General features: G+C 43.6%; 4 protein-coding genes across 8 annotated transcripts in view; 2 read left to right on the top strand and 2 right to left on the bottom strand.

Moving 5' to 3' along the window:
• Positions 1-20,134, bottom strand: part of LOC124344495 (F-actin-monooxygenase MICAL3-like) — a 34,086-nt gene that overhangs the window by 12,181 nt on the left and 1,771 nt on the right. The window contains exons 10-22 of the mRNA XM_046798049.1: positions 19,468-20,065; positions 19,160-19,392; positions 18,970-19,092; positions 18,634-18,912; positions 18,136-18,414; positions 17,513-17,651; positions 17,266-17,405; positions 16,618-17,189; positions 16,297-16,548; positions 16,037-16,230; positions 15,873-15,976; positions 15,054-15,803; positions 14,401-14,982 (exon numbers count right to left, since the gene is read on the bottom strand). Of these exons, the coding sequence (XP_046654005.1) occupies positions 14,401-14,982; positions 15,054-15,803; positions 15,873-15,976; positions 16,037-16,230; positions 16,297-16,548; positions 16,618-17,189; positions 17,266-17,405; positions 17,513-17,651; positions 18,136-18,414; positions 18,634-18,912; positions 18,970-19,092; positions 19,160-19,392; positions 19,468-20,065 (4,245 nt within the window). The remainder of the gene's footprint in view (positions 1-14,400; positions 14,983-15,053; positions 15,804-15,872; positions 15,977-16,036; positions 16,231-16,296; positions 16,549-16,617; positions 17,190-17,265; positions 17,406-17,512; positions 17,652-18,135; positions 18,415-18,633; positions 18,913-18,969; positions 19,093-19,159; positions 19,393-19,467; positions 20,066-20,134) is intronic.
• On the top strand, positions 1,162-4,034 carry LOC124344371. Of its 2 annotated transcripts, none has more exons than XM_046797914.1 (9): positions 1,162-1,385; positions 1,454-1,591; positions 1,661-1,806; positions 1,875-2,101; positions 2,166-2,332; positions 2,389-2,797; positions 2,893-3,134; positions 3,225-3,473; positions 3,559-4,034. In XM_046797914.1, the coding sequence occupies exons 1-9, from the start codon at positions 1,290-1,292 to the stop codon at positions 4,009-4,011; spliced, it is 2,127 nt and encodes a 708-aa protein (XP_046653870.1). In that variant the 5' UTR covers positions 1,162-1,289; the 3' UTR covers positions 4,012-4,034. The 2 variants fall into 2 exon arrangements, with proteins under 2 accessions (XP_046653870.1, XP_046653871.1); XM_046797915.1 differs by having other exon boundaries at positions 1,163-1,385; positions 1,460-1,591.
• LOC124344372 (protein-cysteine N-palmitoyltransferase HHAT-like) lies at positions 4,106-6,579 on the top strand. 2 transcript variants are annotated; one of them, XM_046797917.1, is made up of 10 exons: positions 4,106-4,331; positions 4,402-4,446; positions 4,521-4,888; positions 4,962-5,165; positions 5,236-5,377; positions 5,446-5,665; positions 5,733-5,844; positions 5,905-5,994; positions 6,064-6,205; positions 6,262-6,579. In XM_046797917.1, the coding sequence occupies exons 2-10, from the start codon at positions 4,419-4,421 to the stop codon at positions 6,375-6,377; spliced, it is 1,422 nt and encodes a 473-aa protein (XP_046653873.1). In that variant the 5' UTR covers positions 4,106-4,331; positions 4,402-4,418; the 3' UTR covers positions 6,378-6,579. The 2 variants fall into 2 exon arrangements, with proteins under 2 accessions (XP_046653873.1, XP_046653872.1); XM_046797916.1 differs by having other exon boundaries at positions 4,107-4,446.
• Positions 8,979-13,145, bottom strand: LOC124344370. Of its 3 annotated transcripts, XM_046797913.1 has the most exons (8): positions 12,552-13,145; positions 12,282-12,482; positions 12,144-12,219; positions 11,858-12,059; positions 11,665-11,777; positions 11,512-11,587; positions 10,792-10,906; positions 8,979-10,706 (listed from the first exon to the last, which is right to left on the bottom strand). In XM_046797913.1, the coding sequence occupies exons 1-8, from the start codon at positions 13,059-13,061 to the stop codon at positions 9,507-9,509; spliced, it is 2,493 nt and encodes an 830-aa protein (XP_046653869.1). In that variant the 5' UTR covers positions 13,062-13,145; the 3' UTR covers positions 8,979-9,506. The 3 variants fall into 3 exon arrangements, with proteins under 3 accessions (XP_046653869.1, XP_046653867.1, XP_046653868.1); XM_046797911.1 differs by having other exon boundaries at positions 8,979-10,906; positions 11,414-11,587; XM_046797912.1 differs by having other exon boundaries at positions 8,979-10,906; positions 11,414-11,587; positions 12,282-12,479.

Below are 20,134 nucleotides of genomic sequence, written 5' to 3'. Positions count from 1 at the left end.
GCAGATGGCCGCCGGGGTCCAGGAGTTCGTTGAGTCAATCGAGAACAGAAGAACTGCACAGGTTGACGTTGTCCACTAGCAGCAGAAGCCAATGGACTGTGACGCAAGGCCTGGACCAACAAGCTGATGTCCACTCATCATTCAAAACGGCCTTCGATGCTGCTGATTCCAGCGACACGGTTTCACTGCTGGAAAACCTTATTAGCGAGCTTATTAGCCAGCTTTTGGTGTGTTAATTGGTGTTGCTATACGTCCGTCGCAGCAGTTCTTCGTTGTCACTCAAGAGCTGCAGTAGGCTAGTTATCCCAGCAGCTGAACAACTCTTTCAAGATGCTGATGATGTGCTTCTTCGACCGTATAGTGCGAACACATTCCTGTGAGTCCAGCAGTGCAAAACCTTGTGTAAATTTCCCGCGACTCGAGGAGTGTATAACGACTGACGGATTCTTCGCATTTGATTTTGCAAGTCGATGGCGGACAGCTCGTTGGATAATTCCGTCCACTTCGACGGCCAAAATTCCTCCAGAGTGCGAGCCTCAATAGTGAAGTAAACTTGTGGTAATGATCCGAGTCCCAATCTCTCAAATTGATGACCGGACGGACCGGACTGGGCCGATGCAATGATGAGTGCAGCAGGGCAAGAAGCTAAGCGAGAATATTTGAGAATAGAAGAAAAGAAAAGGAATTATTGCTTGGAAGAGAAAGAAGAAAAGGAATTATAAGCTTTTGAATTTCTATCCTCGGATGCGACGTGCTAGCTGAATATCCTTTTGGGCATGATGATGGTGAGACACGACTAGCATAAACGGCACACAGATTGGTGTCTTCAAATAGGCCCACCAAAAAAGGTTTCGACTTACTACATTAAACATCGTCCAATTGAATCGTTTCGAATCGTTTATTGCAAGTTTACTAGTACTTGCTTAACCGCACACGACACGCCTATAATTTTTCTGTTTTTCAGACGAGCCTAAATCAGACTGGTTCAGTTATTGAAGCAATTACAATTAGTTATTATTAGTTTTTTAATTAGCATCGGTTTGCGTTTTTGACGATTCATGAATCCGTTGAAATAGTCTGAGTCAAATACGTAGCAGGCAGTTTTAGTGCGACTAGGGCGGGTTAACGAAGAGTTGCTCCTCCTTCTTTCTGCCTCCATGGAATATGGATAGCAGACGAAAATATCTTTACAAACAGCATGCAGTGCCATGTGCAACTGAGAACTGACAGTGAAATAAATCAAATAGATTGTAATTTACACATTTTCGCTGGTCTTGTTTCAAAAGAAAATGAGTGGTGAAGTGATGTCAAGGAAAAGAGCTGCACGGATTGAGCGACGTAAATCCCGAGTTGCAGCAATTTTCAAAGTCGACGAAAAGCCAGAGGTAATTGTGAGGCATACAGATATCGTGTTGCAGCCTTGCAGGTATGCTTTATTGTGATTGTCGTTTGTTTCCAGGAAATAACGAGTGCACAGAAAGAAGAACAAGGAGATGAGCCACCAGAGAAGCAGTTGCAGTTGAGTCAGTTGAGTGACGAAGAATACAAAGCACTTAGGACGAAACTCAGGGAAAGAAACAGATTGACACAGGTAATCATTTATTTTTTATTTAAAGTTAGTTTCTTGAGTCAAAACTTTTATCAAATTCAGTTTTCTTAGTATACCCCTGTATTTAGACTTGTTCAATTAGGCCTCACTGCCAGTTTGAATGTCCCCAAGGCTTCTCGCATTCCTGTTCTTGTGACTGATGTGCAAACCCTTTTCTTGTATACTATTATTGGGGATTCCCGCTATGACCACTATAAGTAAGTAAAGTAATTGAATCTGAACTGTAATGACATTAATCTGTGAAATCTGTTTGAAAAATTGTCAGGTGGTGCAGTCTTAACAAATGGAATAACCTGACACAAACACTGATTTTGATTGTTGAAGATGTATCAGTGGATGAGTTAGAAAATAATACTGATGTTTTCTCAGGGACTCTGAAAATTTTTGAAGATGTAGTAGAAATGAGTAATCCAGCAAGTGATGGCTTTAGTCTTGATCTTGCCTTAGCCTATGTACCACTCAGTTATGCAATGAAGAGAAGAGTAATGGAAGGTGAGTTAAAGTAGGTAATTTTTGCCCAACATCTAATGATCTAGAATCTCTATTGAATTTCCAGGCTATCCTTCCTTGCAAGCTGCCTGTAAGGATGGGTACATATATGGAGTTACTGACTCACCAGTTCAAGAAAATACTGATAAATTATCTGCTGAAAGCCATTCATCAGAGATTCCAACTATAAATTCAGAACAAATTGTTTCAGGATTGAAAGAAAAAACAACAGAGGTGAGTTGAAATTATACTTCCAAGTGATAATAAATCTAAATTTGTTTTCTTCACAGGCAAAAACCGAAAGAGATGGAGAAAAAACAAGTAGGAACTGCTTGTCGAATAACACCGAAGAGGGAAATGTAGTGACGGGTGATGTGATGAGTGAGGAAAAAAGGCAGTGCAACGAATCAGATCTGATAAAAACTGATGTAGCCTCAAGAGTACAGGAGCAGGCTAATTTGAATGAAGTAACGTCTTCAAACGGCGGTACATGTTTAGATATCATTACCCAGGAAGACAAAAGCAAATGTAGTCGACTTGAGTTGTTGTTAAACGCCTCTCAACTTATCTCCGAACTGTATCCTTTGCCTGGCAACGAAGAGTGTTGCAATTTTGTTTTCACTCAGAATGAATACGATCCTGTCACTGATCAGTCGCCCATGTTTTCGATAGACTGCGAATGGTGCACTTGTGTTGATGGTAAATATTTTTTGCTCAATATTAGAGTGATCATGCCCTCCTTTCCTACATTTGTATCGCATACATCATTAGAATTTTCTTGTTTCTAACTATAGGATCATATGGTTTGGCTCGCGTGGCTGTTGTTGATGAAAATTTGAAAACTTTATATCACACTTACGTCAAACCAGATTTGGCGATTGCGGATTACCTTACGAGATATTCGGGAATTACCGAAGAGTTACTCCTGGATGTTAAGAAGACCCCTTCTGATGTTCAGCAGGATTTACGAAATTTGTTACCTTCTGACGCCATTCTTGTTGGCCAATCTCTACAGTCTGATTTAAAAGCCTTAAAAGTATGGTGTTGTTATTCAACTAAAAAAAGCTTATTTTTCTTCGTTAATTTGAGAAATATTGTTATGGAACTAAATTCTTGTTATTGACAGATGTTTCATCCGTACATCATCGACACTTCCGTGATTTTCAATATGACCGGCACGCGTTCCTTCAAAAGCAAACTCAAAGTGTTGGCGGCTTCATTCTGTGGCCGTCGCATTCAGGATTCTTCAGATGGTCATGACCCGACAGAAGATGCAATTGCTGCAATGGAGCTAGTACAAAAGAAGATGAAAATGGGAACAGAATTTGGAGATGTTATTCTAATTAGGGATTCCTTTCCTCATTCGTCAGCGGAGGTTCGTTTAATTTCACACCGTATAACACAGTGTACACATTTGCGTGAGTTGCGTGGATAATTTGATTCACGTGTTCTATTTACAGGGAAATAACCAGGATAATCTCATTCATATGAAGCTCTTTACTTTCATTCAAAGTCACAACAAGAGTGCAACGTTAATCACCACACACCCTTCTGTAGAAAAGTCTTATCGCCCAGGATTACTTAAACTCAATTCGGCTGTTGTCAAGAGAAAAAAAGATGAAGAATCATTGGCAGAGCCTGTTCAAATGCTCGTTGCTAGTGATTTAAATGAAGCCGTAACAGTAACATCACGTTCACGTTTCAACAACAACTTCACCCTTGTTCATACTTCTTTGGAAAAAGGAGAGCTGGACTGCAAAGCGAAATTGAAAGATCTAGACAAAGCCATTGTAGAAATATACCATGGAGTTTCTGTGAATGGAATGATGATTGTAATATTTGGGGGGAAAACTAATCCTGTGCAGAACGGAGCTTGTCTTGTGCGTGTAAATAACAGATCTCGACCATTGTGAATTACAATGCATTTGAATTTGAATGTTTATTTTATTGTTTTTTCCTATTTCTGCTTTCATGCTATTTCAATTTGAAGGTAAACACAACTTTAATTGCTTCGCTTCCCTTACATTTGGAAAACGACCAGCAAATTCAGACCCTACCCGCTTCTCGCTCAGTTTTTTTTGTGTGTGGCTGTGTGCTTGGCAACGTTGTTGCAGACGACGAACTCAAACCATGTATAAAACAATAACAAACGATTCGGATCAACGGATGACAATACATTTGCTTTGAGTTGGCGCGGAGAGCTTTCAAATAAATAGGACGTCAAAAATTCTGTGTATTTAAATCATATGAAATGACAGATCAAAGTTCAATAGAGTTAACTATTTATGTCCTTACATGGACAGGATCGGTGCTCTACTCCATGTATCAGTTTCATTTAGCCAGTGACAGTAAAAAATATAAAATTATTTTATTTAAGTTAAAAACCAGTTGCTATTTCAATGATTTCCTTTTTATAAACTAGGATTTTCCCAATATCTTGCAGAAGATCTGGTCTCTGGCTGGAAATGGATTGGTCGTCAGGTAGATACAGCTGACTTCGAATGGAAAATGTGGACTCCCATTTTTTTTAAGTGGTTAAAATTTGTCATCCCATACCTAATCATTAGTTTGACAATCAAAAGAAAGTATCCACAATCAGTATCTATAATCAGTACAGCCATGTCTTTTTGTTGGCTATGGAGCATGCTTGGACTGCAACTAACAGTCTTCATGTTTATCCAACCAGTGCTATTCCTATGGATTTTAAAATTCTTTTCATTAGCTTTTGTTTGGCTTGTCTGTATAAGCTTTACACTTACATTGCACTCTTCTTTATTCTCAGAGCTCAAAGTAAGTATAGATAATCTTGAATTAAATTATTACAAGTTATTCATTGAAGTTAAAAACAGACTTTGAATGAAAGACAGATCTATTTGAAGATAATTCTACTCAAGAGTATTTATTCACGGTAATTCTGGCATGGACTCATGCTCGTTCAATCAGTTATTTGGTTGATAGTCGCTCCGATGCTTACAAAAATAGATTTGTGAAGTTTTACCACTATTGCTTCTATCTTCCCTTATTGCCAACGGGGCCGTTAATGCTTTATCGGGATTTTAAAACATCTGTAAGTACAACATCTGTATTTAACAGTTTCATGATTCTGAAGAATTTTGTATTTCTTTCCCTTTTTGAAGCTAGAAAATCCTGTGAGTCAGAATTGTAGTTTAATTCACGTAACTAGGAGCATAGCACTCATCGCGCGCTACCTCTTTTGGTGGTTCTTTCACCAGTTTGCCTTACATTATTTTTATCATAGCGCGTTGCAGTATCACATTGGTATTTTCATCATTTTGATTTTACTATAATACAGCAGTGCAGTAGCATCACAATTCTTTCGTTACCAGGAATTGTTCGGCACTTGGATATTTGGTCGGCTGCAGGACTCGGTTACACGCTTGGGCAGTTTTTCATGACCAAATATTTGGTTTTGTACGGATTGCCATCCTCATTGGCGAAATTGGATCATATTGATTCACCTCCTCCTCCCAAATGTGTAGGACGAATTCATCTCTATTCCCAAATGTGGCGCGATTTCGATCGAGGACTGTACAATTTCATGCTGCAGTAAAAAACCATAAGCTTAATTATAAATTTCATTTTGTAATTGATTTTACTTCATTTTATTTCTTAGTTACATCTACATTCCATTCAAAGGGACTTCAGACAAAGTCTGGGCGAAGTTGATGGGAACGGCTTTATGTTTTGGTTTTGTCTGTATATGGCATGGAGCTTCAACTGCAGTGGTACAACCTTTGAAGATATCTCTAGATTTTCCAATGGTTTAAATTGTTATTGTTACTTAGGTGATTTGGTGTGTGTCAAATTACTTTGGCATTTGTCTGGAAACAATGGCCAAATATTCCTCTACTTGCTGGCCTATTGCAAATTGGAAAGTACGGACGTGAACGGAGCTGATGTTCATGTTATGTAATAGAATTAATTTTTTTTTTGTATTCTGACAGGCAAACTGGTCCACGCCCAATTGGCTACGTTTCCAAGCAGCTGTAGCTTCACCACTTCTCCTCGTGTCAGCACTTTCCAATTTTTGTTTCTTTACGGATGCCAAAGTTGGCTACGTCTTGGCCCAAAAAGCTGTTTACGAAGGTATTCATAATTGATTGGTGCATTGAAATGCATTTATTATCCACGCTTTTTCACAGGCGGAATCTTGAGGCTCCTGTGTATTGTAATGGTCATGTATTGCTGCTGTCACGTCTCCATGGCTCTAAGTCGTCGCAGTAAAAAGAATCTCATTTGTCAAGCACATCGAGACTAATTTCAGGTCAATGAATTTAGAAAAAGTGCAATTAGTTATCTTTGCCAGTAAATTTGTTATTGATTTTTCGTTGATTCCCTTCACCTTTCCTAATTCTCATTCGAAACCATTTGAATGAATAAATTAAGAAAAACTGCGGATGGAAAGCACTATCTAACCCGTTCCGTGATAGTGATAACCAGAAATAAAATTCAAAATTGAATAACTGCCTTAAAATGATATAATCAAACCATAGCAATCACAGTTGCTTAGCATAATTTTTTATGTGTCTGGACGTTTTAACCTTGACGTGACAAGTGGAGATATTTCGTCGTCTTAGGCACCAGAGACACCCGTCGTCCTGGAAATTTAAAATATTTGTCTAGTTTTAGGTATACAAGGACAGGAGCGAGACAAACGAAAGTGATTGATACATCTTTGCTGTATTAACAAGTCGTCTTATCCGATCGCTCAGACGAATATACAAATGTTTTTTTAAATGATTATAATTTCGTTTCAGGATCGAATGATGTCATGTATATTTGGGAGGGTCTGCTTGCATAAGTCATACAAGGCATGACGGCAAAGCCAATCTTTTTAGCACTCGGCAATGTTTAATTTGTTTTTCAAAAAAGGATGAAACAAACAAATAAGGGGGAAAAAAACAAAAATTTAAGGAGTATCAATCTCATGGTAAGTCCGAATCGATCAGGAACAAAAGACAAAAAGGGAAACATTTGATCAGTCAGTTTGTTTCATGAAGGTATATACGAAGAAGTAAATCGTTTGGTTAAGTTGAAAAGCGACGGATACAGAAAAACCATAAAAGAGGATATATAACGAGAAACAGAAAAAGGCAGGTTAAAAAAAAGGTAACTTCACTTCGGTTCATGAATGACATGAAAAACAATGAGGTCCAGCTGCCAAAAGCATTGCACAACACGCACACTCTCTTCGAGGGAGGGGAGAAATGAAACAATTTATCGAGTTTTTGTCGGCGTTAATTCAACAAACAGGAAAAAAAGCTCAACAACATGCACAAATTGATGAGTTATTATCACTGATAATGCCGCCACCCCATCTTACAGCACGCGTTATCCACGGTTGGCTGATAATCATTAATAACCACCCCCCTCACGTACGTCTAGCCCCCAAAAAATTGTTGTTAACAAAGTTATTATTCCATCAAACAAGGTTATGTGTTTTTTTTTTTTTTTAAGACAGCCACCAAGGAGCGCAGACTGCGTGAATCTCATTTTTCAGTCCAAAGGCTCAATTCATTTCAATGAATGACTAGCAATTTAACCAACGTTTTGGAAGCGGCCTCTCATGAAAAAAATTTTGACAAAAAAAAATTGACTACTTTTGTTTTAAGTCGAGGTGTTCTTACGCAGAACGGATGGAATCCCATGGACAGAAGAGACTCGATAATAAGAGAGGAGGATAGAAATAAAAGGGAAAAAAAAAATTCAAATGTTTACAAACATCCTCCTCTTTAACAAGCAATCCACCACTCAACCGCTCCAAATCCATGGACCCCACTTTTTTTTCCCATTCCGCTATAGGACCTAAAAATCTGAAATAATTCAGGCATATATAGTTTTCTACTCCGGATTCATCTGTTTTTGCAGACATTAAATTTTCCCTGCCGTTCGGGAGATATTTAATGTTAAAGTTTAGGTTTTTTCAAATTTTAACAATTTTGGGGGGTCTTTGGTATCGCTTTTTGGGAAAATGCTAACCTTAAAAAAAAATCGAATTCTCCCAAAAGTTTGCTCGGCCATCCCTCAATTCCAATCCAAAAGGAATTTACATTCTGGATTAGATTGGCCGAGTTATTCCTAATCTAGTAAAGTGTAATTTTGACCAGTTTCCCACCCAGCCTAGTCGCCATTTTTTATTAATCTCTCTCGCGTTCCTGGCGGATGACAGCCGAAGCTACGCTTTCCTGGCCTTCACTTTAGAACGGGGGACATACTGTAGGCCCTTTCCTATAGTCTAGTGGCCAGCAATATGAAGCCCGAGGTGCAGAGAACTCGTATGTTTCGGCTGTAAACTTTAACATTAAATATCTCCCGAACGGCAGGGAATATTTAATGTCTGCAAAAACAGATGAATCCGGAGTAGAAAACTATATATGCCTGAATTAATTCAGATTTTTAGGTCTTATAGCGGAATGGGAAAAAAAAGTGGGGTCCATGGATTTGGTGCGGTTGAGTGGTGGATTGCTTGTTAAAACGTGGTGTTTTAGACGGTTTCATAATCATCAGACTTGGGATTCCTTTCGTTGGCGAAGCGTAGCTAGCCGCAAGCCTTTGGCAAGCATTTGAGTTTCCAGGTCTTTGTCCTCTTCACGGTACCTGCAATGGGGAGAGCCAGACAACACAAGAGAAAGAGGTTGCTTCCGGTTAATTGTGTCTCTGACAAGTCTAAATTATCTTCGACTGCTTATTCCTTCAAAAGCGCTTACAGGCAAATGATAAAAGCACACTTCACTATTCTAAATTTAAATTACAAGAAAACAAAATTAACGGACACGAAGATTATTTCAAGGCAATATTGAACGGCGATTTTTAAAAGCTGATCGGACTGTTTCACGGCGTTACGATTACAACTCGATTCTTTGGGGATGGATTTTTCTTTTCTTTTTTGCGCTTGTTTTTATCCAGCAGATAGTTTCTAGTTAGACTAGATTGCATGTCATTTTGGCATCCCAATCAAGCAATTCGGATATTAACTTCACTTGGCTCGTCAGACACATTTTGTGGTTGAAAAGCCCAAAATAGAAAACGATTCAGACGGGACGCAAAATAAAGAATAAGAGAATAAGATTTACCGGTAGGATTGACTAAGATTAGAAACGAAAAAAAAAAAAAAAAATTCTCCCGGAGGCCGACTTTAAAACATTGTCAGGTAACGTAGAAAAAAGAAATTTGAGCGCAGGTCGATTTGAAAGAATAAGCATAATAATAGATAAGGTAAAGCTACTACTACTACTGGGTAAGGAAAACGAAGAGCGGGAAGAACGGCAGTGAAACGAAACCACAACCACTATTAAAGAATTAAATAAGGAAAATAACAGAGAGCGAGGAGAAACAAAAGAATGTGTGAAACAACGGGAGGAGGAGGGAAAAAAAAAGAAATGTGCTATCAAAAGAATGAGGGCCAACTGTCGGCCGGAAGTGCCGACAAGATGAAAAACGAGAAGACCGTCAGCCAGAAAAGGATGCCAATCTGCCACCACGCCCATCCGCCGGCTGGATCGGATGAGCAAATTGTTCTCCTCTCCAATTCCATTTCTGGAATGATTTTCTTTCTTTTCTTCCTGGATTTTTGAGGTGGCTCTTGTGTCTGTTGCTGTGGGTTTGATTCGAGGTCGTTCCGGCAACTTGAACGATCGTCTTTCTTTCCCTTCGTCTTTGGACGCTCGTCCAGATCAGGGTAGACCCCTCGGCGGCCACTTTGTTGCAAATGGTTGTACTCCCACATCCAAACAAGATCGCGCACCACACCGCGGTTCTCAAATTTAACTCCAAGCGTGCCCCAATCGTTCTCCTCTTCGACGGCCTCGACGCGCTTCCGCGCCTTTCTGTCCAGCTCGTCAAAGACTTCGACTTTCTCCCGAAGAATTTCAGAGGTTTTCCTTTGTTTCACGTCTGCAGCCATGCTTTGCCGTTGCTCATAAAAGTATTCGTAATCAGTGCCGTCGGAGCTCAGAAGCCGTTCAAAATCACTGTTGGCTGCCGAGTCGTCGTCATTGCCGGACCAGAACTCGGTTTCACCTTGACTATTAAGGTCCGTCAACTCGATCGTCTGGCTTTCAAATTCCATCGAATCCGGGCGCTTCTCTTCGATGGAACTACCTAAACTGGCCACGTCATCGTCAGACAAGTCTTGGACAAGTTGATCAAATTCTAAAACTTCTTGTTCGTCAATTGCGTTTTCATTCTCGATGGTGGTGGCAACGGCAACGGCAGACCAAAGGTCAATTTCTTCTTGGCTAACCAATTCGTTCAATTCAACAGTTTTCCCCTCAAATTCGACAGACGGACTCCAAGCAATCTTTGCTGGATGCGCCGGTTGTTCGTGCAATTCCGCAGGGGGTTCAATGGGATCTAATACAACTAAATCCGATTCGAGAAAATCGCTTATCGAGCCGGTACAGGGAGAAGAAGTGTCTGAATGGTCATTGATGAACAGGTGCTCAAATTCCTCCTCGATTTCAAGATCGCTGTCTATTGCTTCCGGCTGGCCGTCCCGAATATCCCAGACTTCGGAATCCGAAGCTTTGGGCGCCGGAATCTGGTCCGAGTACGCTTGACATTCCCCATCGGATTCATCTGCGATTTCCTGTTCATCCGCAGAGTCAGGCGCGAAAACATCATCCTCTAGACTACTTTGAGCCAGATCAATCAGGTTCAAAAAGACTGCCCACCTTTGCCGGTCCTCTTCGAGCATGCTGCGCAGCGAGTCTTTCTGCTCCACGATCTCCAGCATCTCGGAAAGAATGGCTCCCTCCTTGTCCACGTCGGCTGGCGATTTCACCGTCTCTGCAAAATGATGGAAATCTTGGCATTAAATTATGAACTCGGTGGTTTGACAAATAGAACTTTAGAATGAAAATAAGAACGTAGAATCGCCATTATGACCACCACAAAAAAGAAATAGCATTTGAAGGTTTACAAGGACGAAATTTGTTATCAAGATTTTTTGAAAAAGCCACGCCTCCATGCTCTTTCATGCAATCATCACCGGATGCCAGTGTTTGACTCAATTCAATCCTACCTTGCCCCAATGAGCCATCAGCGATAAAGACGTCGTCTTCCCAGTCTAAAACAAGGATGGGGGCTTAAACAATTGAATTAAGAGCAGTGGCGTGAAGCAGGTGAGCACACATGTGTTAAGTGGATCACCCTCGATTAGTCGTTCATGAATAAATTACTGAATAAGTTAGTTCGTTAAAAAAAAAATAATAAAAAGCTTTGGAGCTGTTGATTATTAGTTGAATGTGAGGTCATTTCTAAGTGAAAACGTGTGTGAAGGGGTCTACGCTATACCATCCAATGACATGCGATCCTTTAGCTCCATCTGAAGCCGGGCATGTCTATCTTCCAGCTCAAGTTCACGAGCACGAACCATCAGCTCCTGCTCGTACCGACTCAATGCGTTCTTCTCGTGGACTAGCTGGAACCACTCCTGAATCAGGGCAGACTCGTCACGGCCGGACACTCCTTAAAAAATATTTAAAAAATAGAAATGAATTCATTCAAACACACACAAAGGAAACTAAATGACTAAAAATAATCACCTCCTTCTTCACCACGTAAAGTTCTTTCAAGTCTGACGCCTTGGTCCTCCAGTTCCTTTTGCTTCACTTCAATTTCTTCCAGCTGTCGCTGTATAGATTGAGCCATGCGCAGTCTGGCGAAATGATTGCAAATCGAACATGATAAAAATGAGATCCCTTCACCTTCGTTCCGCTATGCACCAAGAAATCGTACCTCTTTAATTCCGTTTGACGCGCTACTTGGCGGGCTTGCTTCGATTGTCGCCTGCTACTCGAAGAGAAAGCTGACCACGCTCCGGTAGGAGTTCCTGCCGAATCGCCGTACTGTTCCAGGCCGAAACTGGTTGTGGGAGTATTGGCTTCACTTCCCGAGGTTGGACTAGCGAGAAGAGACGATGCTCGTGGTTTGACACCATCTTGAAGAAGTGAACAATTGAACATTGTTGGTTAGAAAGGTAAAGTTTATTGAGTTTTGTAGACAATTCAGTTGATTTTCTTACCGTTGTTGGGCGTGACAGGAGAACTAGCAGCTCGCAGTCGACCTTCTTCGTAGGAGTCATCCAACGCCAATTTATCCTAATGTTTTATTTATATTTAATGGGCATACTTCAAAGATTTTCACGTAGGATTAAAAATACCTTGTTGGATTTGTCCTTCTTTCCCGAAAATTTCGGCAACTGGAACTTTGGTGGGCTGGATTTCTTACTGGGAGAGGAATCAACTTCCTTTGGTTCGTCTTTCTTTTCTTCTTTCTTGGAGCTGCTGAACAGACCGGTAATCGTCTGGATAATACTGCGTCGACGCTCACGGTCTTTCGATTTCTTCACTTTGACGCCCTGCTGAAAAAAGAAAATTATTATTGAAATGACGTTACGGACATTTGATGTGAAAAATGAGACTTGTCTTACATTGTTCGTTGTCGATGGAGAAGACGTCGAAGCAGCAGAATCGGCGTCCAGTTTGGCTTGAGATTCGGCAGGTGAAAGGCCGGCCCACAGGTAACTTGTGGATTTAGATGACCCGACGGATCGTGGGCTTTGTGGTGGACTTGTCGGGCTGGATGAGGACGGGCGGTTGTGTTGTTGTACAAGCATGCTGCCGATAACATCTGTCCGCGGACTGGGGGGTTGCAAGACCGGAGCGGCAGGAGAAACAATTTGCGACATTGATTTGGAGTTTTTCAATACGGAATTGAACGGTTGAACGGCCGAGGTAGTGTCCGAGATTCGCGAAGACTCCACCTTGTTGGCTGGAGCAACAGTCGGAGCATGCACCATCATTCTTGGAGGTTTGGCAGGTGGTACATCGACAACTTCAGATGAAATCTGCCCAGCAACATTGGGATGAACTGGGAGATTCCACGATTTGTCGGCATCAACGTTCGGTTCTGAGAAACTGCGCGTCCGGGCCGGTAGCATTTCTTTGCTATCCTCGTTCACGCTGGGCTTGCGGCGCAGCTTGTCTTTCAGATTTTCGATATAATCCGGTGTGACTCAACCCCAGATCTTGATCAGCTTTGGCATGAGCTTTGGCTCGAGCCTCAATGCGAGCCGAATTTTGGCGATCAAGTTGTCTGTTTGCATCTTGCCATTCTTTGAAATTGGGCGTCTTGAATTCACCAATGTCAGTCGGTCTAATCGACGGTGTCGATACGAACAATTCACGTTTCACAGCCATCAGACCACCTTCGTTGTTTTTATCGGAATCTGGAATTAAAACAAAGACACCGTGAAATTCCCAGCCAACTTAAAATGTTCCGACTGTTTTCTTTTTACCTTTCTTGATGCTGCTCATCGGCGTGACGAATTCGCTGGGAAGCACCGACGGCACTTCCGCCACGGATCGAAGAGACGAGTGAGGTGTTGCGAAGATGTCTCGACGATCTGGAGTGATGGTGCTCCTCGGCTCCGAATCGGATCGAGAAGCTCGTGAAGATCCAGGCGGCGTCATGGATTCGTAAGATCTTCGACGCTCCCTCGTCTTCTCCGGACTAGTGCGCTGAATGCGACTGAGGACCATATCGCGCACCAAGTCACCCTGTCGTTCACGCTCCTAATTAGTTCACATACGATAAGACACGAGTGGTTCATGCAAAATAAAAGGGCAGATAATCAATTACCTGAGAAATAGCTTCCTTCTTCCGGACCAAATTCGGCGACGATTCGTATTTCTTCTCCAGCATACGACGTTGAATCTCTTTGTGAACGCGGTCGTCTTTGATGGGTGAAAATAGAGGCGACTGTCGGTCACGCGACATGGCGATCGAGTCTCTAATGCGACTGAACATCAAACTGGGAACTTCCGGTGATTCGGCGGCCTACAAAACGAGCGCGTACAATTACGCGTGAACAACAACACTTTTTCTTGTTTATAAAGGCTATAAAAAAGTAGCATTACCACGGGAGTGTCTGGTTTTTCTGGAGTGGGAGTTTCCTCGACCAAATTAGTGTAGCCTTTGAAATCCACCACTCGTTCCTCGCTGTCATCGGCATATTCGATGTCGTCTAAATTGGTAGAGCCATTGTTGACGGAAACGGCAGGCTTTGCAGCTGGAGTCTCTGATGGACGGGCTTGTTCTTTGGCTGCCGTTTGTTTGACAGGCTCTGGGTCAATGTTGAGCTCGGCATCCAAATCGCCACCCAAACTGTTATCGGCCCAGTCGGAGAATTCCGTCTCGGTCATGGCAAATTTGGAAGAATCGACCGATTCTTTAGAAAGCGACCGCGCCCAGGTCGTGAGTTTTTCTGGAAGATCAATTTTTTCGCTGGATGGACTCAAATCAAAATCCTCTTGCATTGCCAATTTCGGGTGATGAGGGGGTGGTCGTGGTGGCGCTTCGTCGGTGGACTCGGGCGACTGTAATTCTTGCACGTCCTGAAGGATTACAACGGCCGGTTCTTCGTCTTCTTCCACGACGACACTGGGCAAAGCAACATACTGGTTGAGCGCTTCGTACGGTGGTTCGGATGAATCCGCTTCAGAATCCGTGTCGACATCTGAAGTCGCGTCCCGATTAGATTCCTCCTTGGATTCTTCTGATTCGGTGTCACTGCTAGTGACTTCGCTGGCGATGTTTCCATTTGTTTGGGCGGAGCCGCTGTCGCTCGGCGTGACCGCTACAATTTCAGCGGATTCGATTGCAGCAATCGCTTCAGCTGGGGGTTCACTGTTGGTCGGAGTTGGAGGTTCCTTTTCAAAACACTCCAAATCCTCTGGCGGGATTTCTTTTGGAATACTGAGAACCGGTTCAGCAGGTTCGTTAGTTTTTTCGACGGGTAAAACGTTTGGCACTTGACGTGGCCCTGGTTGGAAAATGTTGGCCGTGTTCTGTAAGAACACCTGTTAAAACGACAAGAAATGTTTAATCAAAGTCAAATCACCACTTTAATAAAATATTTTCGAATTCCAACCTGCATGGGAACGCTGGGCTGAGGGGCCGGATTAAGTTTTTTCTGGGCCTCGGAAATGGTGTCCACAAAGCTCCTCAGCTTACTATCGAGATTGGTGGTCGAAGCAGATTTTTGTGCCAGCGAGCCTGTAGAGCCTCCATAATCCAACATGTACTTTTTCTTGAGTTCCAGCGAGTTCTTAGAGGCCACCATATTGGTAGAAGGCGACCTTTCCAGCTGTTCGTGGCGACGCAAATAGGCCAAGACTCCCGAACGGCCAGGTGCGGTCGCCGAATCAGCATTTCTGCTATCTTCATGGGATAGCGTCCGCTGGAGTGGTCGAGCATTTTCAAGTGATATGTACTGATCAACGTAGATGGGTTTGGGATCTCCCTTCGTGGATCTGGTGGGTGGCATCTGTTCCAATGGTTCGGCTTCCACTTCCGCTACCGGATGACTGTCCAATCCATTACCGTTGGCCAGCTGGTCAGTGCTCTTTTTCAACTGCTCAGCCTCTGATTCGTTGACAACGATAGTAGGGATTCCTTGAAGTCCTAAACGTACGTCGGCATTGCTGTTCTGATCAAATTCAGAATCAGTTTCAATTTCCGTAGCAGAATCTCGGTCGTCTTCTTCATCCTCTTCATCTTCTTCGTCTTCATCATCTTCGTCTTCCTCCTCTTCGCCATTCTCGTATTCGCTCTCCTCTTCATACTCTCCTTCATCGTCCTCCTCTTCATCTTCCAATTCCAACTCCTCATCGGAACCCATCTGTAAAACCAAACAAATCAGCTATATAATAACTGATTTAAACAGAGATGCAAGCTCGAAGGTTTATACCTCTGTATCGGAACTGGTTGCTTCTTCACTGGATTTCTTGTGGATGGGTTCGGATGCAAGCGGGAAGGCCGGGACATCAATCCGGACGTTGTTTTCTTCTTCATCTAAACTCAACCAATTGTCAATATTTATTCGATGCATATAACTTGTAAATCGAAACGTACTTTCAGGAATGCTTTCGTGAAGCGGTTCTTGACATTCCTGTGGATTGCGATCGGACGCTTCGGTCGAATAGCGTTTCTTCCACGATTCGGCAAGTCTTCGAGTTTCGTCTGCAGTCAAAGGCCTGTCAAGTTCCATCAGATTTTCGTTGGAAACTTCTTCTCCCCCTTCCTCGTCGTCTTCGTCATCGTCGGAACTAGAAACAAGATCACTCAGATTTATAACCACACCAAAATTTAATGGAGGACAAGATAGAATGTACCTTGAATCGTCCAAAGATGAGGCTTCATCTTCCGTGCCAGAATGGACGGAATTGCCGAAATTGTGGTCAGTCCATTCGTCTTCGTCGATTTCGCTCAGTTGATCTTCTTTGGCCGTCTCGTCGGCGATGGAATTTTCAAATTCCACTCTTTCCGGAGTGCCATCTCGCCGGAAGTCGAGATCGGCAGCCTGGACAGCAGCCTGGACTAGAGGGCTCTTGATCGGCTCAAACACGATTGGCTTATCCGCACTACTCAAAAATTGAATTTTAAACATTATTACTACGGTTCCTATCAAATAAATAAGACGGAAATTTAGTTACATGTTGAGAAGTTGATTGTTTGGTTGGGCAGCAACGGGCTGGGCAATTCTTCGTTCAATTTGGCCGTCAACGCAAGTTTCGCCGTTGCGGCCCGTCAGAATTTTGTTGCGCATGTAGTACAACATGGACACATGCGGCATACAGAAAAAGACGCCGCCGAGGAGGTCGTCGCGGACGAAAGCGTAGCCTCCGAGTCGCAACGTCGAAGCGCAGTACTCGCAACGGAAGCAGCCGCGATGGAAGAATCGACCTTCGGCGCTCATGCGTTCCATCAGGTAGACGCGTTTGCTGCAAAAATGGCACGTCTCCGAGCCTCCTTGCTGAGGAAGATTGAGCACCGGCTTGGGTCTGAAAGATTCCGCCTGATCATTCACACTGGACACTTCCGGCACCTTTTTGGACAGCTGCTGAGCCATGGCGGAAACCTTATTGCTGCCTCGATGGCCCGTATCCAGCACACTGCCTTCTTTGAGCTTCCTCTGCAGCTGCTTCATACCGCGTTCCAGGTTGACGTACTTTTCGTTGACGGCTTCTGCAGGTAAACCGTGAATCCGGCGATTGATCGCTTCGAACTAAAATTTAAAAAAAGGAAAAAAGACAAATATGACGACACGGGACCAGATGTCACAAAATTAAAAATCAGGACACCTTATCAGTGAACGCGTCCCTGTTCCATTTGGGCACTTTGTTATCATGCATGTGCGGATCTTTCACCCCACCAGGTGTCTGGTTCTCTTCAATCTTCTTCTCCAAAGCAGAAAGTTGCCAGTCGCTCCTATCCAATTTTCCTACGAAATAAATCATGAAACAAGTCAGAAAATGGCAATTCATCTTCGAGCTCGAGGACAACAAGATAAGAAAACTAAAAACAAACAACAAGTCATTTTTGTGTTACCTATGGCTCGGATTAGATCTTTGGGTTTCTTGTCAGTTGGGCGATTGCCTCTCAGCTTGGCTTCCAAATCACGGACTTTATTACTCAGCGATTCGCTACCTTCTGCACCGCTACCACGGCCGGGCTTGGCATTGCGGTCCTGTAAAACAGAGAAACCAGTGAAAAATGAGAGAGACAAGACAATCGATCAAACGGAAACACGGCGACGTCAAACTTTGGCGAACATTTTCCAGCGCAAAACAAATGAACGTACACAAGACACAAAAAAAGAAAACACCGTGCGCCACTCTCTCGAGTTAGTATTCAAACTGGGCATGCTCGCCATGGGAGGTAAGGGAGTTAGATATTTTCAATCCGGCAGATTGAATATGGATGAGTTAGATGCATGTCTAGAAATTCGGGGCTAGCTATAGTTGGTTCCCGACAACAATACAACAACTGCCAATCACGTGGAGCCGGAGGGGGTTTGTGTGTTACGAAAGTGGGAGAAAAAGGATTGTACAGCAAACGCGTCGACTGCTGGCTTGCTTCAACTTGTGCGTCATGCTTTCTATTCAAAAAATGAAAATGTGGATAGCATGTTGTGGATGCACAAAGGCACAGATATTGCCTTGGAGGCTTACGGTGGGGTTGAAACCGGACAACATCTTCTCCAGTCGGCACCTCTTATCCTCGAAATCTGACTCGAGTCGGTAAATGAATAGGGAAATATCCTGGAGGTCGCGATCAGCCTTCATCTGTCTTTCTGTGGCCTTGCTGAATCCGCCCGGCTCGTCGTCCGGATCGCCACCGGCTTGCAACATCTGCATACTTCTATCGAATCGGAGGCGCAGGAAAGCTGCCGCCCGTTGCTTTCGGTCCAACCGGTTTGCGGCTATCTCTTGCTGGACTTGACCGCGTTCCTGAACCCCCAACGCACGTTTAACAACATGTGAGGAGGATACAATTTTCGCACCAAATTTGGGCACGCAGCCAAACCGGGAAAAATATGAGCTCGCAGGCCCGTTTGGGATTTTGTTTGTTGGATGTACTACCATTGTTCGGTTCACTGTGTATATAATATAACCAGAATGGGAAAGAAACAAAAGCCCGCCAGTGGGGGGGCGAGTATCAGCACTTACCGCGGTGTTGTGTAAGGAACGGTCGGTACTGCGACGCTTGCGGGCTTTGCGCAAAGACATGTCGGCCTTGTTGCGGTCACCTCCGGTCCGGTTGAGTGTGCTGCTGGGCGCCTCTGCCGTCGCTACGCGTTCCAACGTTTTCCGCTTGCTGGACGTCGACGTTCGCGTTGTGGCTTTGCTCTGAGCTGCGGCGCGTTGGTATTGGCCGGCAGAACAAATGGCAGTTGGCCGTTTCAGAGAAGCTGCTCCCAAAATGTCCTCCTCAGACTCGGTCAGTTCCTGCGAAAAGAAAAAGTTGTTGATGTTGTTGCGTGATTCATAGCAAAAGCTGCTGACCCTTTTAGGTTGTTTGACGCAAGGAATTTCCCCACAGAACAATTCGTGAACTTGTGTCAGATAGGACAGCATGGACAGTTTGTCAGGGACGGCCAACTGAGCCATTTCGTAACCGGTGGTCACCTAAGAAAAGAGAAATCGAGTGCGTTAATGCCGATTCCCGGTCAATAGTTCGATTAAGGGTATTTACAGGAAGAACGCCAAGTTCTTCAAGGATGTCGAAAGCCAGTTGGTTATTAACGGCCACATTTGCTGGATCCAGTGAGGCGAAATCCAGCAGATCGGGGCGATATCGATGGATAATAGCACAGAGGGCAAGGCCGTCTTGAAATGAATTCGTCATATCTGTGATAGTGATATCGTAGAGTGCAATCTGCTTCTTGAGCCACACCAATAACGTATCTGGGTGAATGAAAGAGTCGGCTGCAAAAGAAACAAATCAAAAATGAACAACAATGTCTAACCCCAACAGCGTTAATTCACCCTTTTTAATCTTACGTCGTTTAGTTCTTTTCCGAGTTCCCTCCTCGACGGGAGCTTTGACAGGTCTGGCCAGCTCGGCCAAGTTATCCGTGTCGTAGAGTGATTTGACCTGGATATCGAGACAGGTTCGTATGTTGAGATTGGGGTAGCGTGTTTGAGGCTCGACGGTGTAGGCACTGTAATCTTTGTTCAGGTTCTCGGGCGTTGTTTGAGCCAGCAGGCGGTAAATGGACTCTCGCTCGGCGAGGACCTCCAGCGGAGTCATCCGACCACTAGACCAAGAGTGGATGGCCCAGCAGGCGTCGAAAGAGCTCAGCCAGCCACGCGCACATCCCGAGCCTGTCGGCCAGAACGGCTCCAGTAAACTGTCACCCACCAGGCACATGAGCATTTTGTGGCCGTGTCTTTCTAGCACCCTTGAAGCGTTCTCGGCCGCAAACATGGAAGTGAAGTCAAACATGGCCACATCCGGCTGGCCGTAATGATTGACGGCAACGTCCAAGTGTGGCAGCTGATAATTGGTGGAGAAATCGGCCGCTTGACGAGCATAGTCCATCAGGGCCTCTTTATTAACATTCTCGATCGACAATAGCTTCACCGTGTCCGGGAAGTCCTAATAGATAACAAGTATAGACGTCAATGATTTTTCAAGGATGGAATTCCAAGATTGGAATAGCTGCCA

Source organism: Daphnia pulicaria, chromosome 6 (genome assembly GCF_021234035.1).
Source record: "Daphnia pulicaria isolate SC F1-1A chromosome 6, SC_F0-13Bv2, whole genome shotgun sequence".
Classification (NCBI taxonomy): Eukaryota; Metazoa; Arthropoda; class Branchiopoda; order Diplostraca; family Daphniidae; genus Daphnia; species Daphnia pulicaria.
Note: the sequence above shows the minus strand (reverse complement) of the source record. Positions and strands in the feature narration are given on the sequence as shown.